At 54.7% G+C, this 25,601-nt stretch overlaps 1 protein-coding gene across 4 annotated transcripts; it reads right to left on the bottom strand.

Annotated features, from left to right (window-relative positions):
• Window positions 1,299-21,757, bottom strand: GTF3C5 (general transcription factor IIIC subunit 5). Of its 4 annotated transcripts, none has more exons than XM_018056047.1 (12): window positions 21,360-21,757; window positions 13,132-13,351; window positions 11,741-11,939; window positions 7,667-7,862; window positions 6,745-6,849; window positions 5,433-5,547; window positions 5,161-5,220; window positions 4,912-4,992; window positions 4,622-4,743; window positions 3,535-3,617; window positions 2,602-2,744; window positions 1,299-1,888 (listed from the first exon to the last, which is right to left on the bottom strand). In XM_018056047.1, the coding sequence occupies exons 1-12, from the start codon at window positions 21,510-21,512 to the stop codon at window positions 1,728-1,730; spliced, it is 1,638 nt and encodes a 545-aa protein (XP_017911536.1). In that variant the 5' UTR covers window positions 21,513-21,757; the 3' UTR covers window positions 1,299-1,727. The 4 variants fall into 4 exon arrangements, with proteins under 4 accessions (XP_017911536.1, XP_017911537.1, XP_017911538.1 ...); XM_018056048.1 differs by having other exon boundaries at window positions 4,622-4,719; XM_018056049.1 differs by lacking the exon at window positions 5,161-5,220.

The following is a 25,601-nucleotide window of genomic DNA, read 5'->3' as shown; positions in this document are numbered from 1 at the left end:
AATGAGGCCGGGGGACGAGGGTGACCGCACCCCAAACTGCCGGTCAATCAGTGCTCGTGTCTCTGAAGGGGCCCAGCAGACACTGGGGCCTCCCAACTGCATGGGCACGTCTGAGGCGGAATTGCTGTTGTCAGGTGTGATGACACCATCACTGTGTTTTTAAAACAAAAACCTTGATGTGTTAGAAACATACACTTAAGTACCAATTTCCTTAAAACAGTTCCGGCAAAACACAAATACGAAATAGAACAGAATCACGGAGAGGGATTGCCCTGGCGGTCCAGTGGCTGATTCCATGCTCCCGATGCTGGAGGCCTGGGGTCAGGAAACCAGACCCGCATGCCACCACTAAAGCTCCTGCATGCTGCAACCGAAAGCCACGTGCCACAGCGAAGCCACGGCGCAGCGAAGCTGGAAATGCGGGCTTTGAAATCAGGAATGGATGCAACAGATCTGGTGGAGGGTGACGGCTTCTTATACAAGATGCAGCCTTTTCATGTGTATTTGCTCTTCTCCATAAATAAAACGCTTCTTTAAAGGGGGTGTTGGTGGTGGTGGTGTAGGCATGCAGGTTTCTAAGCTGAGAATCACTGAGCATTTGTCGAGGACCTGGCACATGGCAGGCAGGCTCTGGGAACCGTGGGGCTGAGCTGCAGAGGCACGGTGCTTGCCTGCCCCAGGCATGTCTTTCTCAGCTCTGCACAGTAACTAAGGCGGCTTCTGGGTTGGGGGCCAGAACCCAGACCCTCTCCCCTGAGGTCTGAACTTGGCAGCATGGCTCAGGAGGTGGGACGAGTCCCAGCTGAGCTCCACCGGCCGGGACCGGGGCCTGAGGGAAAGCCTTGCAGAGGTGAGGGGCGGGGAGCAGCCTGGCCTGCCACTGGGAAGAGCTGCTTCTGGTCTTCTGGCTGAGGCAGGGCGACGGGCTCCCCTCTGGCTGGGGCAGCGTGTGGGGTGCGCCCCCCAGGAGCATAGGTTCAGCCCCACCCAGGGACCTGCTTGCCCTCTGGTTTCCCACTAGGCAGTGCTGAGACCATGGTGTCGTCTCCAGGAACCCCTCTGCAACACATCCTTGTGGAACAGGAAGGGTGAGCGTGCGGCTGGAGTGCCCTCCAAGGCTGCTCTCACCTGGCCCACTTGCTGAGGGGCACCCGGCCTGTTCTCAGCCATCCCAGCATCACCAGCATCAGGGCACCGACAAGCAACTGAAGGGACAGATGACGTCCAGCTGGAGCCCAAGCCCCGAGGCCAGAGAAAACCCCTCTCGGGTTCTGACACCCACACTGAGACACTGAGACTCCTTGGGGAAATGTCTTTAATGAGGACAGTTCCAGCTTGGCCTGCCCTTTGCCAGGTCACACCAACAGATGGGGTCTAACCCTAAGGACAGTCTTCACCACCGTGACCTGGACCAGAGTCCTTGCCCCGCCCTCACCTCCAGTCTGACCCCAGCCAGGCCGGCCCCTCCCGGGCCAAACCATCCCCACCGCCAGCTCCCGCTGGTCTCAGCCACAGGCAGGGCAGGGTGCTGGGCTGGCGAGGCCAGGCACAGGCACCCGGGGCCAGGGGGCAGCCTGGGCAGGACCAGGGGCAACGCACCCAGCTGCTCTCCTCAGACAGGCTGCCTAGGGCCGTGCTGGCTGCTGCAGGCAGCGCTGGGGTCCCTGGCGCATCCCGGCCCCCTCTTCGGGCCTGCGCAGGGGCCTGGCCAAGGGCCCAGGGCTGCATTACACGTAGTCCAGGATCTCCGTCTCCATCTCGTTCTCGCTCCCGTCGGACGGCTTGAACTCCTCCTCCTCCTCGTCTTCCTCCTCCTCCTCGTCTTCCCCGGACTCACCGGTCAGCTGCTCTTTCCCACTGTCCGCTTTGGTTGGGCTGGAGAAGAGAGCTGGGCCCAGAGACCAGGCCGGGTGTGTCCCGACGATGGCCCGGCCATCCCTGGGCTCAGCCCCGGGGGGCCTGTCTACAAATTCAGGGGCTGGGGCTCCAGTCTGAAGCTGCTCCAGGAATTAAGATGGCTGGTGGACCTGGACTCATTTAACCAGCACCCTCAGAGAAACACTGATGCCCAGGGCCCTGGGAACCTCCCCGGAGCAGCCCCAGGCAGCTCGGGAGTCCAGGGGACCCCACAGGAGTGGGCCCAGGCTGCCTTTCCCCAACTGGGTGCTCAGAGGGGCCTGTGTCCTGGAAGCTGAGAGCCCCGGCTCCCGGCAGCTCTGTGGGGGTCAGTGGTCTGGGATGCCCCCACCCCAAGCCTGGCCTGGAAGGAACCCCAGAGAGGGAAGGGGCGGGCAGGGCATGGCGACAGGGCCCCTGCCCCCCAGGAGAGACAGGAGCAACCTGCCCACACGTGGCCGCAGGACGCAGGGTGAGGTCTGGGCATGAAGTGGCAGCCCCAAGGGCAGCCCCAGCCCCTCTTCTGGGCCCAGCTCCTACCTGGAACCCCAGGGCTGAGCGCCTCAGGGAACCGCCGGGGGCAGGGGTGGGGGGGATGCTGGCTCTTGGCTCAAACCAGGTGAGGTTTCCTGTGGAGCAGGTCCTTGAGGGATGCCTGCTCCGGCCCTGGGGGCGCCCATAGCACGTGGGGTGAGCGGCTCTCACCAGGCCTCTTAGAGCGGATGGTCTGCCGGATCATGAGGGACATGGTGTCCCTCAGCTCGTCGGTGGTCTTGGGGAGGCACCAGCCGTCCCGCTCAGTGCACGAGCTCTCTGCCCCGTCATTGCGGTGAATGACTCTCTGCAGGCTGGGTGTCGGAGACAAAGGTTGGGGGTGGGTCTCTGCTCAAAGGCTGTGGGGGGGGGGGGGGAGTCTCTGCTCAAAGGTCCAGGGTGTGGGTCTCTGCTCAAAGTTCTGGGGGGGGTGTCCTCTGCTCAAAGGTTGGGGGGGAGTCTCTGCTCAAAGGTCCAGGATGTGGGTCTCTGCTCAAAGTCCTGGGCGGGGGTGTCTCTGCTCAAAGGTCCGGGGTGGGCGGTGGAGGGGGTCTCTGCTCACAGGTGCCAGTAAGCGGTTTCGGCAGAGCTGGGGTGCTCAGAAAAACAGCACTCAGAGTGCTGTCCTGCATATAAGCACAGTCGCAAAGGGCCTCCTCGAAAGCCACTCGCCAGACTCCAACCTGGGGTAAGCTGCCCCTCCAGCCCAGCACCCCTCCCCCAGCTTTCTAAACATCACTGGGAACAGCTGAGTTAAAAATGTCTGGGATTCTGTCAGCTCTGGGGACTGGGAACCATGTCAGGAACCCCAGTGCGGGCCACGGAGGAGGAAGACAAAGACCCGAGCCCAGCGCCATGCTCTGCGCCCAGCATGGCTGGCTGCTTGGGGGCAGGGTGGCCCACAGGGGACCCAGGAAGCCGCTGCTGGGTGCCACGCGAGCCCGGGCGAGGGCTGGCAGCACTCACTCCCAGGGCCCAGCCGTCCCGAGGGGTCACGGCGGACATGAGAGGGAGGAGAGGCGGGACACACTTTGGTCCCTGGCAGTCCCTCTGCTCTGCGCCCGAGTGCCCCGGTCCCCGCCTCGGCACCCCTCAGGTACATACTCCTCCACATTCAGGTCACAGAACTGGTAGAACATCTGTCGGTACGGCGGCAAGGCCCCCTCCTGGAAGATGTAGACCGAGTCCTGGAAAGGAGGGCCGAGACGAGCCGGGAGGGTCAGGGGAGCGGCCCAGGGTGGGCGGTGCTCGAGTCCCCACAGGGGGCAGCTCCCCGGGGCTCTTCCAGGGCAGCGGCCTGTGCCAGCCCTGAGACCTGGCAGGCTTGGCTCTCCTCTCTGGATTCAGGCGGGCGGATGGGTCAGAGGCCGGGGAGGTCAGTAGGACATAACCTGTGATTCCCCCGGTGCTGATAGGCATGGAAGCAGCCAGGCCTCCAGGTACCCTAGAGCTGCCCGCAAGACCAGCCAGGCACGTCTAGTGGGGAGGCCCCACTGGGGTTGGGCTCTGCCTTGGCGCCTCCCTGAAGGGAGGCCTCCTCACTTCTCCTAAATGGTCATCTTAGGGAGAGCTGCAGACCAGTTCCAGAGGTGGAGACTACGGCCTAAAATGAGGTTCCTGAAGGCGGCTTTCCACCCTGAGGAGAGAGGAGATGGACCCTGCGGGCATATAGCTGGCCCCAGCCCTCTGTGGCTGGGGACTCCTGCCCAGGCCTGGAGCAACTCACAACAGGCCTTGGGACGTCGCTGCCCTGCTGGGTGGCTGTGCTAAGGAGGCCCAGGCCTGGGAGGGCGGCCCTCGTCCAGCCCATGGCTGGGTGCAGGTGGTCTGCTGTGGCTCTGGGCTCACAGCCCTCAGTCTCACCCTGCCCGGGGGGCCACAGGGGCCTCAGGGCCCGACTCAGAGGGCAGTGCACGCGGCTGTTGGTGTCTAAGACCCTCCCTGAGATGGACGTGCCCTGGTGGTCAATACCCTCGCCCCAGGGGCTCACATCCTGAGTTGTGTTTGGAGGCAGTGCTGGGAAGTGGTAGTAGGGTGAAGGGACTGGAAGGGAAGGGCAGCCTCCATCAGAGCCTCCCCATGTCACAGGCGAGGCCCAGCGTGGGTAGCGGGGCCCGGCCTGCCCAGGGGAGGGGCTGCTGCTCCACCCACCCCTCACTCTTGCCCAGACAGGCTGCCCGCGGACGCCCACCTTGAGCTTGTACTTGTTGGGACTCGACTTCTGTGCAGTGGCCGACCCTGAGGGACCCAGGCCTTGCTTCAGGTCATGCATGGTGACGAGCTGGCTGGCTGCGAGGGGACCACGGCAGGGGTCTGGAATACAGGGGGGTATTTCTCCTGCCCCCCGACCGCCCCCTCCCACCCTGGGGTGCGCTGGCCAGCAGGGCCCTGGAGTGACCCTTCGGGAGGCCCCTGCCCTCCCACAGTCTGGATGCCCCTCTTTCCCGGCGCCTGCTCTGCAAGGGAGCCCGAGGCCCTTACTGGTCTTTTTGACGGTGATGGGGAGGCTGTAGTTGTAGGTGCTGCGCTTGGCCTTGACGGGCATGTCGCTGGGGGCGTAACCTGCCGGAGAGGGCGGGCACATCAGGCTAGGGGGTGCAGAGCCCCTGACAGCGCGGCCTGCACCACGGGTGCACCAGGGCTCCCAGGGGCAGCTCCTGAGAGAGGGCACAGGGCCCTGAGCTGGACAGGAGCCGCCGTGTCTCGCTGCTTGGTGTGCGGGGGACTCACCGCAGGCGGGGGACGGACACTGACCGGACGCCTGGCCTGCACGGCAGGAGCCGCAAGTAACTGTGGAAGAACAGAAGGACCACTAGAGCGGCACCACGGGGCCAGGACGGGAGCTCGGGTCCTCGGGTCTGCGCTAGCCCGCCTCCAACAAGCCCGCTGAGGGCGGAAGGCGCTCACCCTCTCCGTGAGGATCTACTCTCATTACCCAGAGAATGCTGCAAATGCAAAGCTAGGAAGGGAAAAGGAAAGCCAAGGTTTTAGCAACTGTTTACCGTATTTCATTCCACATCGGATTCGGAAGTCAAGCACTTGATAAATCTTGGCCTCTGGGCGTTTTCGGGGGTCATATCCAAATCGAATCCACAGGCTTCTCCAGGGGCCTGTTATCTGGAGACAGAAAGGGTGGAGGTACGAAGTGAGGTTCAGGCTGATTCTCAGCTCCCCTGGGATGCAGGCCCAGGTAGGGCTCTGCAGCCCCTGCCCCGCAAGCTCGCACATGTGGCTCTGTTTCCTGGGATGGGTCACTTGACCCTTCCAAACCTTGGTCTTCCAATCAGAGGGCATTTTCGGGAGGATTAAAGGAGTATTAAAGCTGAAGCTTCAATACTTTGTCCACCTGATGCGAAAAGCCGACTCACTGGAAAAGACCCTGATGCTGGGAAAGATTGAAGGCAGGAGAAGGGGAAGACAGAGGATGAGATGGTTGGAGGGCATCACTGACTCAATGGACACGAGTCTGAGCAAGCTCTGGGGGATGGTAAAGTACAGGGAAGCCTGGCGTGCTGCGGTCCGTGGGGCTGCAAACAGTCGGACGCAACTGAGCGACTGAGCAGCAGCGACAGAAGGAGACGGGGACCCTGGCGCCCTTGGCACAGAGCCTGGCACAGAGGAAGAGCCTGAGAACCGTCACAACTGTCTCGACAGGCGGGAGGCTCTGAGGCCCCGTGTCCAGAGCGCCCAGGCTGAAAGGCAGCGCCGTGAGGCCGGGTCTAGGCCCCCCACCCCACCTGCCATCACAGTCACATCGTCTGCCTGCCCCCCAGGGCCCCACGTTCAACCCCTGGCCAGCAGAGCGCCTCCTCGTGGCCCCTTGGGGAATCTTGACAATGACACCCCCATCTCCAGCCCCTCTTGGACTCAGTCTGAGGCATGTCTGCTGCGCACGGAAGCCCACTCAACCCGGGGAGAACGAGTGAGCGCAGGCGGCACCGTGGTCAGGGCCCCCAGGAGCTCTGCTACATGCTGGCTGCAGGACGCTGGCACGTTGAGCCCCCAGGCCGAGCCTAGCAGCCTCACCAGAGCAACGCCCCTGCTGCTGCGCCAGCAGAGAAGAGGCTGTGCACACAGCACTTACCCCAGCCCCTGGTCCTGGAAAGCTCTCAGCTCAAGGCCGTTAAAACAGGTACAATCCCTTTATTTGCAAGTTATGTAATCAGTCTTGAATCCCAGTCACCCCAATGTGGCTGACATGTGACCGCGGAGGCCGAGGAGGGCCTCTGCTGGGGCGGTAACGAGCTGTCCAGCGGGTGCTGAGATCAGGACAACCGTGGCGGGAACCCAGGGGGGCAGCAGGCAGACCCTTACCATGTAATAGGCCACGAAGGGCAGCAAGATCTTGAGCTTGTCGGGGTGGACACTGATGTTGGCCTTGAGGGCGTTGCGTGACCAGATAGGACGGATGTCAAACAGCTGGAGGGTCAAAGCAGAGGCTGAGATGAAAGGCAGGCAGCTTGCCCGCCAGCCCCAGGGCCCCCTGCAGGGTCCGGCCCCAGAGGAGGGGCAGCCGCGGGGAGCTGCCTCGTGCTTGCTTGTCCCTCCCTTGGAAGTGGCCTGTGCACCCAGCACGTGCCAGTGCAGCTGAGCCTGGGTGTCCTGGAAGGACCACGAGGGGCACCGTCAAAGGGTAACGGGGGAGGCAGAGGACCAAAGGCCAGAGTGGGCCAGGCCAGAGCTCCAGGACCCTGAGCAGCCCAAGGGCAGAGGCCTGAGCTGGGACGTGAGGAAGCCCTGGGGACGGCCCAGCCCAAGGGAGGGCTGTGGAAGGCTAGGGGGTGGAGGAGGGCCAGGGCAGGAGTGGCCCCAAGCCACAGGGAGGCTGGGCTGCGCACAGAAGAGTGGCCCCATGTCCCCTGACCCAGTGACTCGGGCCAGGCAGAAGGCTTCTTCCTCCCAGGGCCGCCTGGCCAGCTGACTCTAACGGGGAGGAAGGGCCGGGCCTGGCACACAGCAGGTGCCCCAGCTGATGTGTGCCCTGGCCAACGACTAGAGGAAGGAAGTTTCTGGGACCCCGGAACTCCGGGCTGCAGTCACGCCTGGACCGCGCTGACCCCCTGGGAACCTCAGGGGAGGCTGAAGAACACTTCCAGCCTTGGGGAGGCAGGGCGTGCACTGGCAGAGCTTGAGACATGGCATCTGGAGGTGATGGGTCCCGCGAGTTAATAAGCAAGTCTGAGACAAGCGCAGGGTCCAGCAGGTGAACAGGGGGCGGCCGAGGGGCAAGGCACACCTTCCTCAGCTCCTCCTCCACTCTGTGGTCCACGGGGTTGGTGCAGACCTTCTTCCATGTCTGGACTGCAGCCTCCATCGGCCGCTCGGGCACCTCGTCCCCCTCAAAGTTGACAAAGATGGCGTTGTGGGGGCGCCGGGCCCTGCTCAGGCCGATCAGGTTCTCGCCCGAGACGGCAGGATTGTTGTAGCCTTCCCTGGGGGCAGAGAGAGGGCTGAGGGCAGCGCGCCAGGCATGGGCCCAGCTGGACACTGGCAGCCCACGTTTGGGTGCTTCCCCTGGAAGCTGGGAGAGGGGAGGACCTCGGTGCCAGCCGGGGGCGAAGGGGCAGCGAGTCAGAGAGCTCAGGGAGGCTCTGAAGCTGGGCCCAACATCCCAGAGGCTGGTGACCTCACAGCCACATCGAGTTGTCATGGCACTGTCCAGCCAGCGAGAAGCTGGGAACAGCCCAGCGTCTGTCAGGCGTAGCGGGGGAATCAGCCAAGGTGCGGCTACACAGGAACCACGGATCCTCTGCCGGCTGTGCTTACTGACATCACAGATCACTCATCGAACCCTCGAAACAGTCCTTCCATCTTCCCATAACAAGGACCCAACTTCCACAAGTCCCTGAGGCCACGGGGGTTGGAGACCTGCTTGGGCCAGAGCTCGAGGTGACAGAGCTGGGATCCCAGACCAGGGAGGCTGGGCGGGGGCCTGGGGGCGGGTGGTGATGGCACTGACTACTATCTGGCCGCCTGCGATGGAGCCTGAGTCCCTGACTTGAAGCATCTCAACGATACTGCAGTGAAGGGAGGAAGGATACTACCGAACAGTCTCATCACAGGCTAACAGGACTCTGCTTCCACTTCAGGGGCACACGTCCCATCTCTGGTCAGGGAACTAAGACCCCGCAAACCACGTGGCGCGGCCAAGAATAAAAATAAGTTTTTAAAAAAGGGCTCCGTTTTTATAGCAGAAATCAAGACAATATTGTAAAGCAATTATCCTTCAACTAGAAACAAAGTAGAAAAAGCGCTCTGTTGCCGGCAACCTTTATGAGCACCGAACACAGGGGCCAACACTTCCCAGGAGGCTCTGAGTGCCTCCCTCTGTGGTGGGAGTCGGAGCGTCCAGCCTTGCTGAAGCAGGGGAGCAGCCCCAGGGACCCCCAGATGCCCCCCATCAGCTCCCACAACTGCCATCACATGGCCACTTCCACACCATCCAGGCTCCACCCCAACCCACTCTATTATTCTGAAGTACTTTTCAAAGTACATCCTGGATGTCACACAGGGGATTATTCCCTTTTAAATCTGTTTCCATTTCACCTTCATTTTCCATGAGTACACACCATCTGCATATTTACAAAGAACAACAAAGTGATTTTTCACATTGGGAAACAGAATTATAAAGACGGGATCGAAGCTGTGGCTTTTTTCAAAAGCATGACGCCATCTGAAACCCCCCGAATTTGTCCAGTTTTAAAGACACATCCCTGAAGCCCCAGACACCCGAGCAGGAGAGCCCCTGGTGGCCCCTCCGGGCCCAGCGGCAACTGCAGGGAGGGGGGCCCTGCCTGGCTCTCTGCTGGCTTCCCCCACCTCAACTCCCTCAAGGTGGAGGGTCCACAGGTCATCTAGGAAGTTGAACCTCCCTGGACCAGGGCAGGCCAGTGAGGCGGACGCCAGGCCTCCTCGGCCAGTCCTCGGTACCCAGGAAGGTCAGCAGAGCAGAAAAATCAATTGCAGCCCTGGGAGACCAGGCAGGCTCTTTCCATGTGCCAGAAAATCAATAAACCACATAAGAGAAAAACAGGGCCCGTGGGTCCCAGGGCAGCTGGCTTCCCACCCCAGGCCCCTCCCAGAGGCGCGAGGACAGAGGCGTGACTGCAGTCACTGCTGCCAGCCAGCGCCAGGGCCAGCAGTGTCGGGGGAAGGGAGGGTGCGCTCTCGTTTCTTCCTGGACGTATTTGTGTCTGTTTCTGACTTAGGAGTAAAATGTTTGTGGGAGGAAAATAATTAAAACACTTTAGAAATATGCACATTTTAAAAATTAAAACCCTTGTATCTAGTATAATATAAGCACAGAAAACTGTCACTGCACAGGCTAGAGTTTTCGGCGGGAGGGGATGGATTTGATTCTTTTTAGTTAAACACATCTATAAGGTTTGGTCTTTTCTAACAAGCACAGTTTACTCCTGTGATCAGAAAAAAAGGTGAGGGGGTGGGATGATGGGCTCAACAGGCCTGAGAGTTGGTGACGTCCCCTGGCTCTCAAGTCGCCTTGGAGACAACGGGGCAGACATCCTGGGCCAGGATGACGTAAGGATGCTGTCGCATTCGCTCGATCTGCGGCCGGTGCCGTGGCTGCCTTAGCTCTTCCCGGTGCAGATGCACACCAACTTGTTTCTGGAGGGTGCGCTGTGATGCTGGGGTGGCCGAGGGGAGAGGAAGCCAGCAGCAGAAGGCTGCTAATGGCTGAAGCTGGTGACGTGGGTGGGGGGTCCAGACAGGCCCCTCTCCTTTTGGAACACCTCAGAATGCATTTTTTAAAGGAAGAGAACAATTCCCCTCTCTCTTCAGGGCAGAATCTAAGCTCCTCCGTGGGGTCTGCAGGACCCTCACCCACCAGTCTCTTGGCTTCAGGGACAATCCCCTAGACCAGTCCTCTGCACATGCCAGCAGCAGCACCCAGGTCTGGTACGCCCTCCCTCCCTCCCCGGACCTTCACCTGTTTCAAAGGTCACACCCCCAAGAGTCCTCCCTATGCCCCACTCACGGTCCACAACAGCCCAGTCCCCACTTGTCTCCTTTAAGACACACGCCTGCCCACTGGCCCCCGCCGCCCACTTACTCACCCACGTGCCCTGCCGGATCCCCAGCTGGGCCCATAGAGAGCCACCTGTCATGCCCCCTCCAACCCCAGCTCCAAGGGGAGGCCTGGGCCCTGCCAGGCGGACAGGGCTCGTTGATGCAAATATTTGATGAGGGAAAAGAAGGTTCTCGTCCTTCCACCCCTCCAGAGATGACTGTCTGGGCCCAATCTTCCCGGTTTTCCCAGGCTTCTGTCATCGCTCAGTTTATTTTTACAGCGTGCAGTCTGCTCTAGTGAGGTTCTCTAGACATGAGCCACGTCGGCCCATGGAGCTGGGCTCTGGTACAGGCGGTGTGGTCTTCCCTGGCACAGACAGGCCATCATTTAAGTAACTGCATGGCACCTATTCACAGACTGGTCGCCACCTGCTTATCCACTGTACCACACTCTGCCGGCATGCACTGTGCTGAGTATTCCCAGGGGCTTCAGGCGTGCAGTTCTCTAACGATGCAGAGAGACGGGACTGTCACTATTGCTACCAGGTGGACAGGCTGGAGCAGGAGGTCGGGGCTCCTGTGGGATCACAGGCCCCCGCCGGCCCGGGCTCTCCCACTACACCAGGTTCTCCCAGCTTCCTGCCCACAACCAGCCAGGAAACGCTCTTGTCAGTGTATCTTGGAGCACTGAGGTGGGAATCACTGTGGGATAAATTCCTACAGGAGGAACCACTCGGTCGACTGGAAAGAACATTTAACACCATAGCAGGGGAACTCCCTGGTGGTCTAGTGGTTTGGACTCCGTACTTCCACTACAGGGAACATGGGTTCGATCCCTGGTCAGGGAACTAAGATCCCCTAAGCCACGTGGTATGGCCAAACTTAAAACAAAACTGTAATAAATCCTGCCAGATGGCTCTCCAAAAAAGTCAACCAACCTCGTTCTCAGTGCCCCCAGTTAGGAGGTGTCTGTCTCTCCACACTTTCACATACACACTTTTGGCAATGGGCCCTCCAGTCCTGAGGCAACATCTTGATCGACATTCCATGGTGTGGGGACAGCTCTAAGCAAGGGCTCTGGGTGGGATGCAGGGACCAGGGCAGGCTCCTGACTATCCTGGTCACCAGCTGCTCTGCTTTTGGAGGCACTGGGGCCATGGGCCTGAGCAGAGCCGGCTGCCCTGGCCCCCTGACCCATGGGGGGCAGAGTCCAGCCTTCTGAGCACAGGCCCCCCCCCCCCCGATCCCGATGCTGCGGGGCGGCGGCCGAGGGGGCGCTCACCGGTGCTGTGTCTCTGGGCGGTAGTAGTAGTCCACCGGCGTGTCCAGCCTGGAGAAGATGGGCGGGGGGATGTAGAGTGGCAGGTCCTGGTGGAAGAAGCTCTCCTTCTGGGGCTTGAGCATGAGCACCTTGTCGTACATGGACACCTGCCCGCCGTCTGCCTCTGTGTGCACCGCCAGGTACTGGAAGTCGGACATCCCTGGGGAGAGAGGCGGACAGGCGGCGGACGCCCTTTAACACCGCCCAGGCGCTGGCAGCTGCCACACAAGGCCCACATCTGCTTGGGGGCGCTGAGGGGGCCTCGCAGGAGAGGCTGCTGGGCAAGAGTGGCAGGAGCTGAAACCAACCCCCTTGAGTCACTTCTGGGAGCTCGGCCCTGGGTGCTCCGAGTCATCTGGAGGGACGTTATTTGTCTGGGCGGGGGCAGGGGGGGTTCATGACACTGAGGATGGAGTCCAGGTTGGGAACATATGAGCTGCACCGTGCGCGTGCTGAGACATGCCGCAGGTGAGGCTGATGCTGCCAGCCCAGGACACACACTGAGCGGGGAACTGCCGGCTCAGTTAGAGAGGGGAAAATGCATCATGGGGAGAGCCCCGTCCCGGGAAGGACAGCCCTCCCTGGTGGAGACACATTCCACCAGCGATGGACGTTCAGAACACCCACCGTGCGGGGATCCCAAGGCCTGTTTCAGTCTTCGCTCACTTTTTATTCTTCATTCCCAGCCTTTCGTGTTTTGTTTCTGCCTTAGGCCTGCAGCGGCTTCCGCAGACACGCTCCAGACTTAGTAGTCATTTGCCAAGTGCTCCCCGTGCGCGTGGATGGGCCCTCTAAGAGCACCACCTCCCGAATCCCCATGGGGGGCCACGGGCTCAGGGGCCCCACTGTCAGACAAGCAGACCCAGGGAGGCTCAGGCAGGCATGACTCCCCGCCCTACCCCACGCCTCACCCCTGTGAGGACCCCGCAGGAGACATCTAGTTGGCTGAGAGGTCAAAGGACATGAGGTTCCAAGGGGTTGAGGTGATCTGGGAAGGATTCAGACGGGAGACAAGACCAGCAGTGGTCAAGACTCACAGGTCCCAAAATACGAGGGAGGGGGTGGGGTTGAAAATTGGAGGCCTGTGGACTTTTTCCTTTGGCCCTGCAAAATGGCTTTAAACATGAGATGTCTCAGAGAACTCCAGCGGCCAAGAGCCCAGGGCCCACAGGGAGCTGCTGGCTGGAGTGAGGGCACCCTGCCTCCTGGACAGGGCCCACGCTCTGCCCTCCCCTCACGCCTGGGCACAGCCCGGGCCCCTTCACAGGCGGATGATCCACGTAGCCCCTGCAGGCACGAGGGACACAGGCCCGGAAATGACCCAGCACAGGAAGAATGCATTTCGCAGTTACCTTGAAATTTGAAGACGGTGGAGACGACTCCAAGGCTCTCTATGTCGTACGTGACCTGAGGGCGAGCCTCAGGCCCCAGTGCCCCACTCTGTCGCCTGGTCTTCCGCTTGATCCGGAGCAGCAGGCTGTTGGTACTGAAGCGGTTGGCACACACAGGGTGGCAGTAGGGGTCCTTGGGCCGGAAGTAAAGCTCCAGCCTCTTGGTGGCATCTGCGTAGATCTGCGGTGAGACCAAAGGAGAGAGTGACACGGAGGTCGGCCGAGCAGTGGCAGCTCCTCCCTCAGTGAAGGCCCGCTAGGGACCCAGGAGGCTTTTTCTGTTTTGTGTTCTAGGCTTTTAATTCCCAAAGACTCATTTTCCAAACCCAAGGATCTCAGCTTTTATCTGGTAGAGAACATGAGGACAGCCTCTTCCTTTCTAAAGCTTCCCTGGTGGCTCAGATGGTAAAGAGTCTGCCCGCAATGTGGGAGACCGGGGTTCATTCCTGAGTCGGGAAGATCCCCTAGAGAAGGGAATGGCTACCCACTCCAGTATTCGTGCCTGGAGCTCTCATGGACTGAGAAGTCTGGTGGGCTACTATCCATGGGGTTGCAAAGATTTGGACACGACTGTGCGACTAACACCTTCTTTCTTCTAAAAGGTTATAAAGCAGCAAAGTTGGAGACAATAACTGCCAGTTAAGCAAAGCCTGGTCAGTACAGGGAACCGCCATTCTTCCGGCAGCAGTTTGTGGTGGTGTTACCCCCGCGTCTGTCATGGAGAGTCTGAGTGGGAGCCGCGTGACTTGTCTACGGTTAGGAACTACCCGCCCCAGAAAGGTCCTAGGATTCAGCCTCATGTACAAATGTTTCAAGGTCGGAAGGAGATGAAATCAGTAACAAGCACTTGGCCCTGACTCGTGTGACTCCTCCTTTCCAGGCCTTGGCTCCTTCTCCTTAAAATGGTAATAGGAGGACCCACTGATCAGATTCTTATGATGACTAAGAGAACATAACACAAGGCGCTTAGCCTGGCTCGTAAGGCATGGCAAACACGCTACCTGTGTCATCCATGCAGGAGCCTGTCCACACAGGCTAAGAAGCAACAGTGTCAGCCGTGTGCATGTGAAAGCACGAGCAACGTCCCCTAGGCCAAGGTCACCTACCTGCTGGCGCCCCAACACCCAGGACACAACATGGCCCTTAGCAGGCATCCAGGAAGCGTCTAGGGAAAGAAGGTTAAAAAGAGCCCCTATCACCAGGGAACAGGTCTATTAGACTGCTGTGCTGGAAATGGCCCTAAATGTGGGCCTGGCTCACAATAGGTACACAAGAAGCAGGAATGGAATGAATGACTGACCGGTCTTTTCCCCAAAGGGCTCACCCTGTACCTGGGTACAAACATCCCTGGGGTTAGCAGCAGTACAGATCCTGTCAAAGCCACAGTAAAGTCAGTAAGTCAGGGTAAAAGAACAAGACGTGAATGACTGGGCCTCTACGAGCCTCCTGTGCTCAATGACAGGTTCAAGGCTTTTCAATATTCATAAAGGATAAGGAAACAGAATTAAGAGTTCAGACTTCAGAGGGAGGCATGTACGTGTTTAAATTCCCTCTGTACTATGTACGGGCTTGTTTGACCCAACTTTTCTTCCTGTGTCTTTACCAAAAAAATGGGCATAATAGAGGTACCTAACTCACAGAACTGTGTTTGGGTGTCTCCGGGTCAGCAGTGGCCTGCCGCAGGGGCAGGGGCTCTGGGTGCCGCAGACCTGGGTGTGGCATAAGCCCTCTGGGAGGAGGTCGCCATTAACCCCACCATAGAGCCATGAGAACTTACCCAGGACTGGGAAATGGACTCTGGGAGGGCACAGACAAACCTTGTGCACCAGGACCCAGGAGAAAGGAGCCGGGACCCCACGAGACCGACCCAGACTCGCCCGGGAGTGTCCAGGAGTCTCCGGGGGAGGCATGGATCGGTGGCGGCCTGCTGCAGGGTCGGGGCACTGAGTGGGGCAGTGTGTGCACGGGACCTTTGGAAGGAGGTCACCATCATCTTCATCATCTGCACCATAGTTTGGCCTCAGGTCAACAACGGGTTGGGGGGAACACAGCCCTGCCCATCAACAGAAAACTGGATTAAAGATTTACTGAACATGGCCCCACTTGACTTCACATTTCAAGATGTCTGGCTCTAGATTAGTGATCACATCATCATGATTATCTGGGTCGTGAAGATCTTTTTTGTACAGTTCTTCCGTGTATTCTTGCCACCTCTTCTTAATATCTTCTGCTTCTGTTAGGTCCAGACCATTTCTGTCCTTTATCGAGCCCATCTTTGCATGAAATGTTCCCTTGGTATCTCCAATTTTCTTGAAGAGATCTCTAGTCTTTCCAATTCTGTTCTTTTCCTCTATTTCTTTGCATTCATCGCTGAAGAAGGCTTTCTTATCTCTTCTTGCTATTCTTTGGAACTCTGCATTCAGATGCCTATATCTTTCCTTTTCTCCTTGGTTTTTTGCCTCTCTTCTTTTCACAGCTATTTGTAAGGCCTCCCCAGACAACCACTTTGCTTTTTTGCTTTTCTTTTCCATGGGGATGGTCTTGATCCCTGTCTCCTGTACAATGTCACGAACCTCCGTCCATAGTCCATCAGGCACTCCATCTATCAGATCTAGGCCCTTAAATCTATTTCTCACTTCCACTGTAGAATCATAAGGGATTTGATTTAGGTCACACCTGAATGGTCTAGCAGTTTTCCCTACTTTCTTCAATTTAAGTCTGAATTTGGCAATAAGGAGTTCATGATCTGAGCCACAGTCAGCTCCTGGTCTTGTTTTTGTTGACTGTATAGAGCTTCTCCATCTTTGGCTGCAAAGAATATAATCAATCTGATTTCGGTGTTGACCATCTGGTGATGTCCATGTATAGAGTCTTCTTTTGTGTTGTTAGAAGAGGGTGTTTGCTATGACCAGTGCATTTTCTTGGCAAAACTCTATAAGTGGGCCTTAGAAAGCATCACTACGAACAAAGCTAGTGGAGGTGACGGAATTCCAGTGGAGCTGTTTCAAATCCTGAAAGATGATGCTGTGAAAGTGCTGCACTCAATATGCCAGCAAATTTGGAAAACTCAACAGTGGCCATAGGACTGGAAAAGGTCAGTTTTCATTCCAATCCCAAAGAAAGGCAATGCCAAAGAATGCTCAAACTACCACACAATTGCACTCATCTCACATGCTAGTAAAGTAATACTCAAAATTCTCCAAGTCAGGCTTCAGCAATACGTGAACCATGAACTCCCTGATGTTCAAGCTGGTTTTAGAAAAGACAGACAAACCAGAGATCAAATTGCCAACATCCGCTGGATCATGGAAAAAGCAAGAGAGTTCCAGAAAAACATCTATTTCTGCTTTATTGACTATGCCAAAGCCTTTGACTGCATGGATCACAATAAACTGTGGAAAATTCTGAAAGAGATGGGAATACCAGACCACCTGACCTGCCTCTTGAAAAATCTGTATGCAGGTCAGGAAGCAACAGTTAGATCTGGACATGGAACAACAGACTGGTTCCAAATAGGAAAAGGAGTACATCAAGGCTGTATATTGTCACCCTGCTTATTTAACTTCTATGAAGAGTACATCATGAGAAACGCTGGACTGGAAGAAACACAAGCTGGAATCAAGATTGCCGGGAGAAATATCAATAACCTCAGATATGCAGATGACACCACCCTTATGGCAGAAAGTGAAGAGGAACTAAAAAGCCTCTTGATGAAAGTGAAAGAGGAGAGTGAAAAAGTTGGCTTAAAGTTCAACATTCAGAAAACGAAGATCATGGCATCTGGTCCCATCACTTCACGGGAAATGGATGGGGAAACAGTAGAAACAGTGTCAGACTTTATTTTTGGGGGCTCCAAAATCACTGCAGATGGTGACTGCAGCCATGAAATTAAAAGATGCTTACTCCTTGGAAGAAAAGTTATGACCAACCTAGATAGTATATTCAAAAGCAGAGACATTACTTTGCTGACTAAGGTCCATCTGGTCAAGGCTATGGTTTTTCCGTGGTCAGGTATGGATGTGAGAGTTGGACTGTGAAGAAGGCTGAGCGCCGAAGAATTGATGCTTTTGAACTGTGGTGTTGGAGAAGACTCTTGAGAGTCCCTGGGACTGCAAGGAGATCCAACCAGTCCATTCTGAAGGAGATCAGCCCTGGGATTTCTTTGGAAGGAATGATGCTAAAGCTGAAGCTCTAGTACTTTGGCCACCTCATGCAAGGAGTTGACTCATTGGAAAAGACTCTGATGCTGGGAGGGATCGGGGGCAGGAGAAGGGGACGACCGAGGATGAGATGGCTGGATGGCATCACGGACTCGATGGATGTGAGTCTGAGTGAACTCCGGAAGATGGTGATGGACAGGGAGGCCTGGTGTGCTGCAGTTCATGGGGTCGCAGAGTCAGACACGACTGAGCGACTGAAGTGAACTGAGCATGGCCCCACCCATCAGAACAAGACCCAGTTTCCCCCTCAGACAGTCTCTCCCATCAGGAAGCTTCCATAAGCCTCTTATCCTTCTCCATCAGAGGGCAGACAGAATGAAAATCACAGTCACAGAAAACTAACCAATCTGATCACATGGACCACAGCCTTGTCTAACTCAATGAAACTATGACTCATGCTGCGTAGGCCACCCAAGATGGACAGGTCATTGTGGAGAGTTCTGACAAAATGTAGTCCACTGGAGAAGGGAATGGCAAAGCACTTCAGTATTCTTGCCTTGAGAACCTCATGAGCAGTTCAGTTCAGTTCAGTTGCTTAGTCATGTCTGACTTTTTGCAACCCCATGGACCACAGCATGCCAGGCCTCCCTGTCCATCACAAACTCCCAGAGTTTACCCAAACTCATGTCCATTGAGTCGGTGATGCCATCCAACCATCTCATCCTCTGTTGCCCCCTTCTCCTCCTGCCTTCAATCTTTCCTAGCATCAGGGTCTTTTCAAATGAGTCAGCTCTTCACAACAGGTGGCCACAGTACTGGAGTTTCAGCTTCAACATCATTCCTTCCAATGAACAGTCAAGACCGATCTCCTTTAGGATGGACTGGCTGGATCTCCTTGCAGTCCAAAGGACTCTCAAGAGTCTTCTCCAACACCACAGTATGAACAATATGAAAAGGCAAAAAGATAAATTCCACTGAAAGATAAATTCCACAGGTCAGTAGGTGCCCAATATGCTATTGGAGATCAGAAATAACTCCAGAAAGAATGAAGAGATGGAGCCAAAGCAAAAACAACACCCAGTTGTAGATGTGACTGGTGATGGAAGCAAAGTCCAAAGCTGTAGAGCAATATTGCACAGGAACCTAGAATGTCAGGTCCATGAATCAAGGCAAATTGGAAGTGATCAAACAGGAGATGGCAAGAGTGAACGTCGACATTTTAGGAATCAGAGAACTAGAATGGACTGGAATGGATGAATTTAACTCAGATGACTGTTATATTTACTACTGTGGGCAAGAATCCCTTAGAAGAAATGGGGTAAGCATCATAGTCAACAAAAGAGTCCAAAATGCAGTACTTGGATGCAATCTCAGAAACGACAGAATGATCTCTGTTCATTTCCAAGGCAAACCATCCAGTATCACAGTAATCCAAGTCTATGCCCCGACCTGTAAGGCTGAAGTTGAAGCTGAAGTTGAACGGTTCTATGAAGACCTACAAGACCTTTTAGAACTAACACCCAAAAAAGATGTCCTTTTCATGATAGGGGACTGCAATGCAAAATAGGAAGTCAAGAAATACCTGGAGTAACAGGCAAATTTGGCCTTGGAGCATAGAATGAAGCAAGGCAAAGGCTAATAGAGTTGCCAAGAGAAGGCACTAGTCATAGCAAACACCCTCTTCCAACAACACAAGAGAAGACTCTACACAAGAACTTCACCAGATGGTCAACACCAAAATCAGATTGATTATATTCTTTGCAGCCAAGATGGAGAAGCTCTACACAGTCAGCAAAAACAAGACCGGGAGCTGACTGTGGCTCAGATCATGAGCTCCTTATTGCCAAATTCAGACTTAAAATGAAGAAAGTGGGGAAAACTGCTAGACCATTCAGGTATGACCCAAATCAAATCCTAAAGTAAATCCCTTATAATTATACAGTGGATGTGAAAAACAGGTTCAAGGGATTAGATCTGATAGAGTGCCTTGAAGAAGTATGGACAGAGGTTCGTGACACTGCACAGGAGACAGGGATCAAGACCATCCCCAAGAAAAAGAAATGCAAAAAAGCAAAGTGGCTGTCTGGGGAGGCCTTACAAATAGCTGTGAAAAGAAGAGAGGGGAAAAGGAAAGAAACACCCATTTGAATGCAGAGTTCCAAAGTATAGCAAGGAGAGATAAGAAAGCCTCCCTCAGTGATCAATGCAAAGAAATGGAGGAAAACAATAGAATGGGAAAGACTAGAGATCTCTTCAAGAAAATTAAAGATACCAAGGGAACATGTCATGCAAAGACAGGCACAATAAAGGACAGAAATGGTATGGACCTAACAGAAACAGAAGATATTAAGAGGTGGCAAGAATACATAGAAGAACTATACAAAAAAGATCTTCGCGACCCAGATAATCATGATGGTATGATCACTCACCTAGAGCCAGACATCCTGGAATGTGAAGTCAAGTGGGCCTTAGAAAGCATCACTATGAACAAAGCTAGTGGAGGTGATGGCATTCCAGTTGAGCTATTTCAAATCCTGAAAGATGATGCTATGAAAGTGCTGCACTCAATATGTCAGCAAATTTGGAAAACTCAGCAGTGGCCACAGGACTGGAAAAGGTCAGTTTTCATTCCAATCCCTAAGAAAGGCAATGCCAAAGAATGCTCAAACTACCGCACAATTGCACTCATTTCACATGCTAGTAAAGTAATGCTCAAAATTCTCCAAGCCAGGCTTCAACAGTACATGAACCGTGAACTTCCAGATGTTCAAGCTGGATTTAGAAAAGTCAGAGGAATCAGAGATCAAATTGCCACCGTTCGGTGGATCATCAAAAAAGCGAGTTCCAGAAAAACATCTACTTCTGCTCTATTGACTGCCAAAGGGTTTGACTGTGTGGTTCACAAAGAGTCGGACACGACTGAGCGACTGAACTGAACTGAACTGAACTCACTAGATGGTTTTGAAGATTCAATCATGCATTCAAACAATATTTTGGAAGCAGGCACAATTAGGGATGTTCAGATTATAAGAGCGATCAAGAGAGACCAGGACCCACAAGAGCTGATCGTCTCAGAACCAAGGGTCCAAGACAGACAATAAAGACTCTAAAACACAGCTTCAGATTGGAATTAGCAGGTGAACTGCTAGCAGCCACTTTAGTAAGGGCAGTCAGGGAAGGACTCTCTAAAACAGAGACACTTCAAGACCTGGTGCATTTAAGTCACTGACATACAGCTTTGCACCAGGTAAAGAATTCATCCCAGCTCCACTGTTTGCTGGGTGAACTTGAACAAGCTGTTTTTCAGTTTTCCTGTAAAATCTGGACAACCCCAGTCCCTACCTGGCAGGGTTCTGATGCGATGCTAATGCAGGTAAAGAACCTAGAAATATAGCTGGTGCAGAACAAAGTTGCAGGAGACCAGGGTTCAATCCCGGGGTTGGAAAGTTCTCTGGAGAAGGGAATGGCAATCCACTCCAGTATTCTTGCCTGGAGAATTCCATGGACAGAAGAGTAGCCTGGCGGGCTACAGTCCGTGGGGTCGCAAAGAGTCGGACACGACTGTGTGCCTAACACACATACATTACTACTCTTTAACTCGAGTGACATAATCCTTCTTCCCCTCCTCATGTAGGTCTGTTGTTGTGTCGCTCGTTCGGTCCGACTCCAAAGGGTCGGTGCGACCCCCATGGACTGCAGCCCTCCGGGCTCTTCTGTTCCAGGGACTTTCCAGGCAAGAACACTGGAGTGGGTTGCCATTTCCTTCTCCAGAGATCTTCGAAAGGCGCGTCTCCTGCTCTGCAGGCGGATTCTTTGCCACTGGGCCACCAAGGAAGCCCCTCTTCCCTCAGATACTAGGGGAAATCAATCTACGCCCGGCAGCCCCAAAATCAGACCCCCGCCCCCTGGCCGCTCCAGAACCGACTGGAACTCCGTTGCCAAGGCAACCTCAGCTCCCTCCCGGCTGGTCTCGCCCCTCAGCCGCAGTCCCGAGACTCAGTGTTCCCCTGGGGACTCCCCGCTCCTCACCCGGGAGACGCCTTCCTCGCCGCCCAGGGTCCGCAGCATCTTGGACACGTCGCGCACCACACCCGGGTACTCCACACACACCATGCGCCTCTCGCGCCGCAGCTCCACCGGGATGGCGGCGCCCGGCCGAGCGTCTACCGCCGCCGCCGCCATCCCTGCCAGTCCAGTCAGGCCCACCGGGGGTGTGAGGGGAGAACGTCCCCTCCACACGCTCCTGGAAGCCTTGTCTCAATGGTTCCGGGAAGGAATCGTTCCGGGGTCCCCTCCCCGCTCGCGTGTAGTCTATATCCCTGAGTTCCGTCAGGCTCGAAGGCTTCGAGCAGGACGGCGCTAAGGAGAACACCCGAGGCTGGGCGGCAAACGACCGCGCGGATCCCCACCTCTGTGTGTAAAATAATAAGCTGAGGCGCCCGAGGGGCGGGGTAGAGGCCAATCTCATCAACCAACCCGCGAGGGACCCGGAGGACGTGTAAGATTCGCCCAGTGAGTCTTTAACCAATGAGAACCCGAGGGCCCCAGTCTTTTAACCAATGAGGAGTCGAGAGGAAGCCGGGTTTCGACCCCCTCCTTCCGGTTTCCTTTCCGCCAATAACAAACCACTCGTAGGCGGGTTCCCGCCCCTTCCTCGAATTCCGCCCACTGACAGCTCGAGGGCGGGTTGGAGGCGGACTTCCTGTGTGTCTTCTTTGGCGGGCTGCTGCTGCCGCTGCCGCTGCCGCTGCATGACCCCATAGACGGCAGCCTACCAGGCTCCCCCGTCCCTGGGATTCTCCAGGCAAGAACACTGGAGTGGGTTGCCATTGCCTTCTCCAATGCATGAAAGTGAAAAGTGAAAGGGAAGTCGCTCAGTCGTGTCTGACTCTTTGCTACCCCATGGACCGCAGCCTACCAGGCTCCTCTGTCCTTGGGATTTTCCTACTGGAGTGGGGTGCCGTCCCCTTCTCCGTCTTTGGCGGGCAGGTCCCAGTAATGAATTGGTTTCCAGACGTTCACCTCAAGAGGTTTCTTGAGGGGCTGGGACCCCCACCCCCACCCCTCATCCCCAACCCTACCCCATTCCTGATGGCCCTCCGAAGACAGAGGCCACAAGGAGTTCAATCTGGAAATGGCGAGAGCCAGAGAATTGTGCTTTAAATTTTTTTTTTTTTTTTTGCCATTCTGCGCGCCTTTCAGGATCTCAGTATTCATGTGAAAGCCCAGAAGAAGCCTAAGGTCGCCACTAGATCTCCAGGGAACTCCCAGGAATTGCACCTTGAGTGCTCGTCCACCTCCACACAGGGAAAACCTGGAAGTGCCCCCCCACTCACCCCCCCAGCTGGGGCAGAATGCAGGCGTCTGTCCTTTGTTTCTTAAGAGTTATTTAGCGCCCGTTGTGAAGCGTTAAGTGAGCAGCTGTGTGGAAGAACCCGAACCAAGGGGCCAGGGGCCATTCTAGAAAATTACGAGGACAAAAACTATAGGGAGAAAAGTGTGTGTGGTGGGGAGATGAAGGGTCAGAGGTAGACATAGGCCAGACAGATCCAGAAGAGGATGTAATAACAGATTGGCTTTTTCTGAGTGCGATGGAGAACCCTTGAGGGCTTTTATGCAGGACGTACCAGAATCTGACATACGCCTATAAAAGACTATGGCTGCTGTGTAGAGAATAGACCAGAAAAAGCAAAAGTGGATTCAGATAAACTAACGAACAGCTCTTTGTGATCAGTCCATTCTCCGAGCCAGAATACTGGCGTGGGTAGCCTTTCCCTTCTCCAGAGGATCTTCCTGACCCAGGGATCAAACTCAGGTCTCCCACATTGCAGGCAGATTCTTTACCAGCAGAGCCACAAAGGAAACCCAAGAATACTGAAGTGGGTACCCTATCCCTTCTCCAGAGGATCTTCTCAACCCAGGAATGGAACTGGGGTCTCCTGCATTGCAAGTGGATTCTTTACCAACTGAGCTATCAGGGAAGCCCAAACTAACAGAGAGGCTGTATAATCCAGGCAAGGGATACTTCTTGGGACCAAGAAAGTGGCAGTGAGGTTGGAAAGAAGGGACTGGATTTGAGGATGTTAAAGGAGATAAAAATCAGAGCACGGGGCCCCTTGGATATGGATACCCCAAGTTTCTGAAGTGACTTCTCAGTCAAAAGACTACCTTTTTACTCTAGATGGATTTAAGAAGGCCAAATAAATACCACGAAAATATGTTTTTAAAAGAAATGTGTAATCCAAGAGAGAGACATATGTCATTGGCTGGGAGCACCGAGACTTTCTCTAAGAGCACAGGAATCAACCAAAAGAACGTGGCAGATGAGCCAGAGGAGGGTGGACGTGAGGACTTGCAGTCCCTGACCTACCTTGTTCTGTGAGAACTTGCATATTCTGTCACCAAAGAAGGTTCGATGCTGTGAGGCCAGGATAATACTCCAGACTTTCCCATGCCTTTGATAGGGACAGAATTCCCCATTAGGGAACTGTAGATAGACAGGGAACTTTGGGAGGATTTGGGAGACCACAGTAAGACTAATGATCACTCAGGGAAGTAATGGGAAAATTCTGAAACAATATGGGCTTGCTTCACTCATGAAGCAAAATGGGTCACTTAGCATCAAAGTCAGATTGGCCTGCTTAACGACAAAATCAAGCTAACTTGCTTAGCAACAGAACCATGCAACAGAAGCAGAAGACACGTCCCCAAACAAACAAAAACAACAGTGGCATGAAGACCACATCCTCCCCAGTGAGCTCAGTGAGTTAGTAACCCCTCAAAACATGTTCTTTGACCCATAAGACATGTTCTTTGCACTGTGCCCCCAAGACAATTTAAAAAAATGTTGAAAATAAGGCCTACAACATGCCCAGGGGGGTCATCAAGTTAATGACCCCAAATCAGGCTCTGTGCACACAAGAAACAATCATTTATGGGAAGGTGACTCTTCAAAATGAAAGACCCTCATTGTACTGAGACCTGAAACTATTTTTCCAAGGTGCTATGACAGTCCTATGCCAAATAGTCCTATGCCAGAAGACTATGCCAAAGCCTTTGACTGTATGGATCACCACAAACTGTGGAAAATTCTTAAAGAGATGGGAATACCAGACCTCCTGACCTGCCTCTTAAGAAACCAGTATGCAGGTTAGGAAGCAACAGTTAGAACTGGACATGGAACAACAGATTGGTTCCAAATAGGAAAAGGAGTACGCCAAGGCTATATATTGTCACCCTGCGTATTTAACTTCTATGCAGAGTACATCACGGGAAACACTGGGCTGGAGGAAGCACAGGCTGGAATCAAGATTGCCGGGAGAAATATCAATAACCTTCGATATGCAGATGACACCACCCTTATGGCAGAAAGTCAAGAGGAACTAAAGAGCCTCTTGATGAAAGTGAAAGAGGAGCATGAAAAAATTGGCTTAAAACTCAACATTCAGGAAACTAAGATCATGGCATCTGGTCCCATCACTTCATGGGAAATAGATGGGGGAACAGTGGAAACTGTCAGACTATTTTGGGGGCTCCAAAATCACTGTAGCTGGTGACTGCAGCCATGAAATTAAAAGACCCTTGCTCCTTGGAAGAAAAACTATTACCAACCTAGACAGTGTATTAAAAAACAGAGACATTACTTTGCCAACAAAAATCCGTCTAGTCAAGACTATGGTTTTTCCAGTAGTCATGGGTGGATGTGAGAGCTGGACTATAAATTAAGCTGAGCACCAAAGAACAGATGCTTTTGAACTGCGGTGTTGGAGAAGACTCTTGAGAGTCCCTTGGACTGCAAGGAGATCCAACCAATCCATCCTAAAGGAGATCAGTCCTGGGTGTTCATTGGAGGACTGATGTTGAAGTTGAAACTCCAGTACTTTGGCCACCTGATGTGAAGAACTGACTTGTTTGAAAAGACCCTGATGCTGGGAAAGATTGAAGGCGGGAGTAGAAGTGGGCGACAGAGGATGAGATGGTTGGATGGCATCACCGACTCAATGGACATGAGTTTGAGTAAACTCCGGGAGTTGGGGATGGACAGGGAGGCTTGGCGTGCTGCAGTCCGTGGGGTTGCAAAAAGCTGGACATGACTGAGCGACTGAACTGAACTGATGTCAGTCCTGGCCTGACCATATTGGGAAGGACAAGTAAACATCCCTGCCCTACCTGGGGGAGGAACTGATGATAGAGACATGGTGTCTACTCAAGAAAGACAAAAAAGGTCTTCTCCTCCTCCCCTCTCTTCCTCTGATTATAAAAGTGTAACGC

Source organism: Capra hircus, chromosome 11 (genome assembly GCF_001704415.2).
Source record: "Capra hircus breed San Clemente chromosome 11, ASM170441v1, whole genome shotgun sequence".
Lineage (NCBI taxonomy): Eukaryota > Metazoa > Chordata > Mammalia > Artiodactyla > Bovidae > Capra > Capra hircus.
Note: the sequence above shows the minus strand (reverse complement) of the source record. Positions and strands in the feature narration are given on the sequence as shown.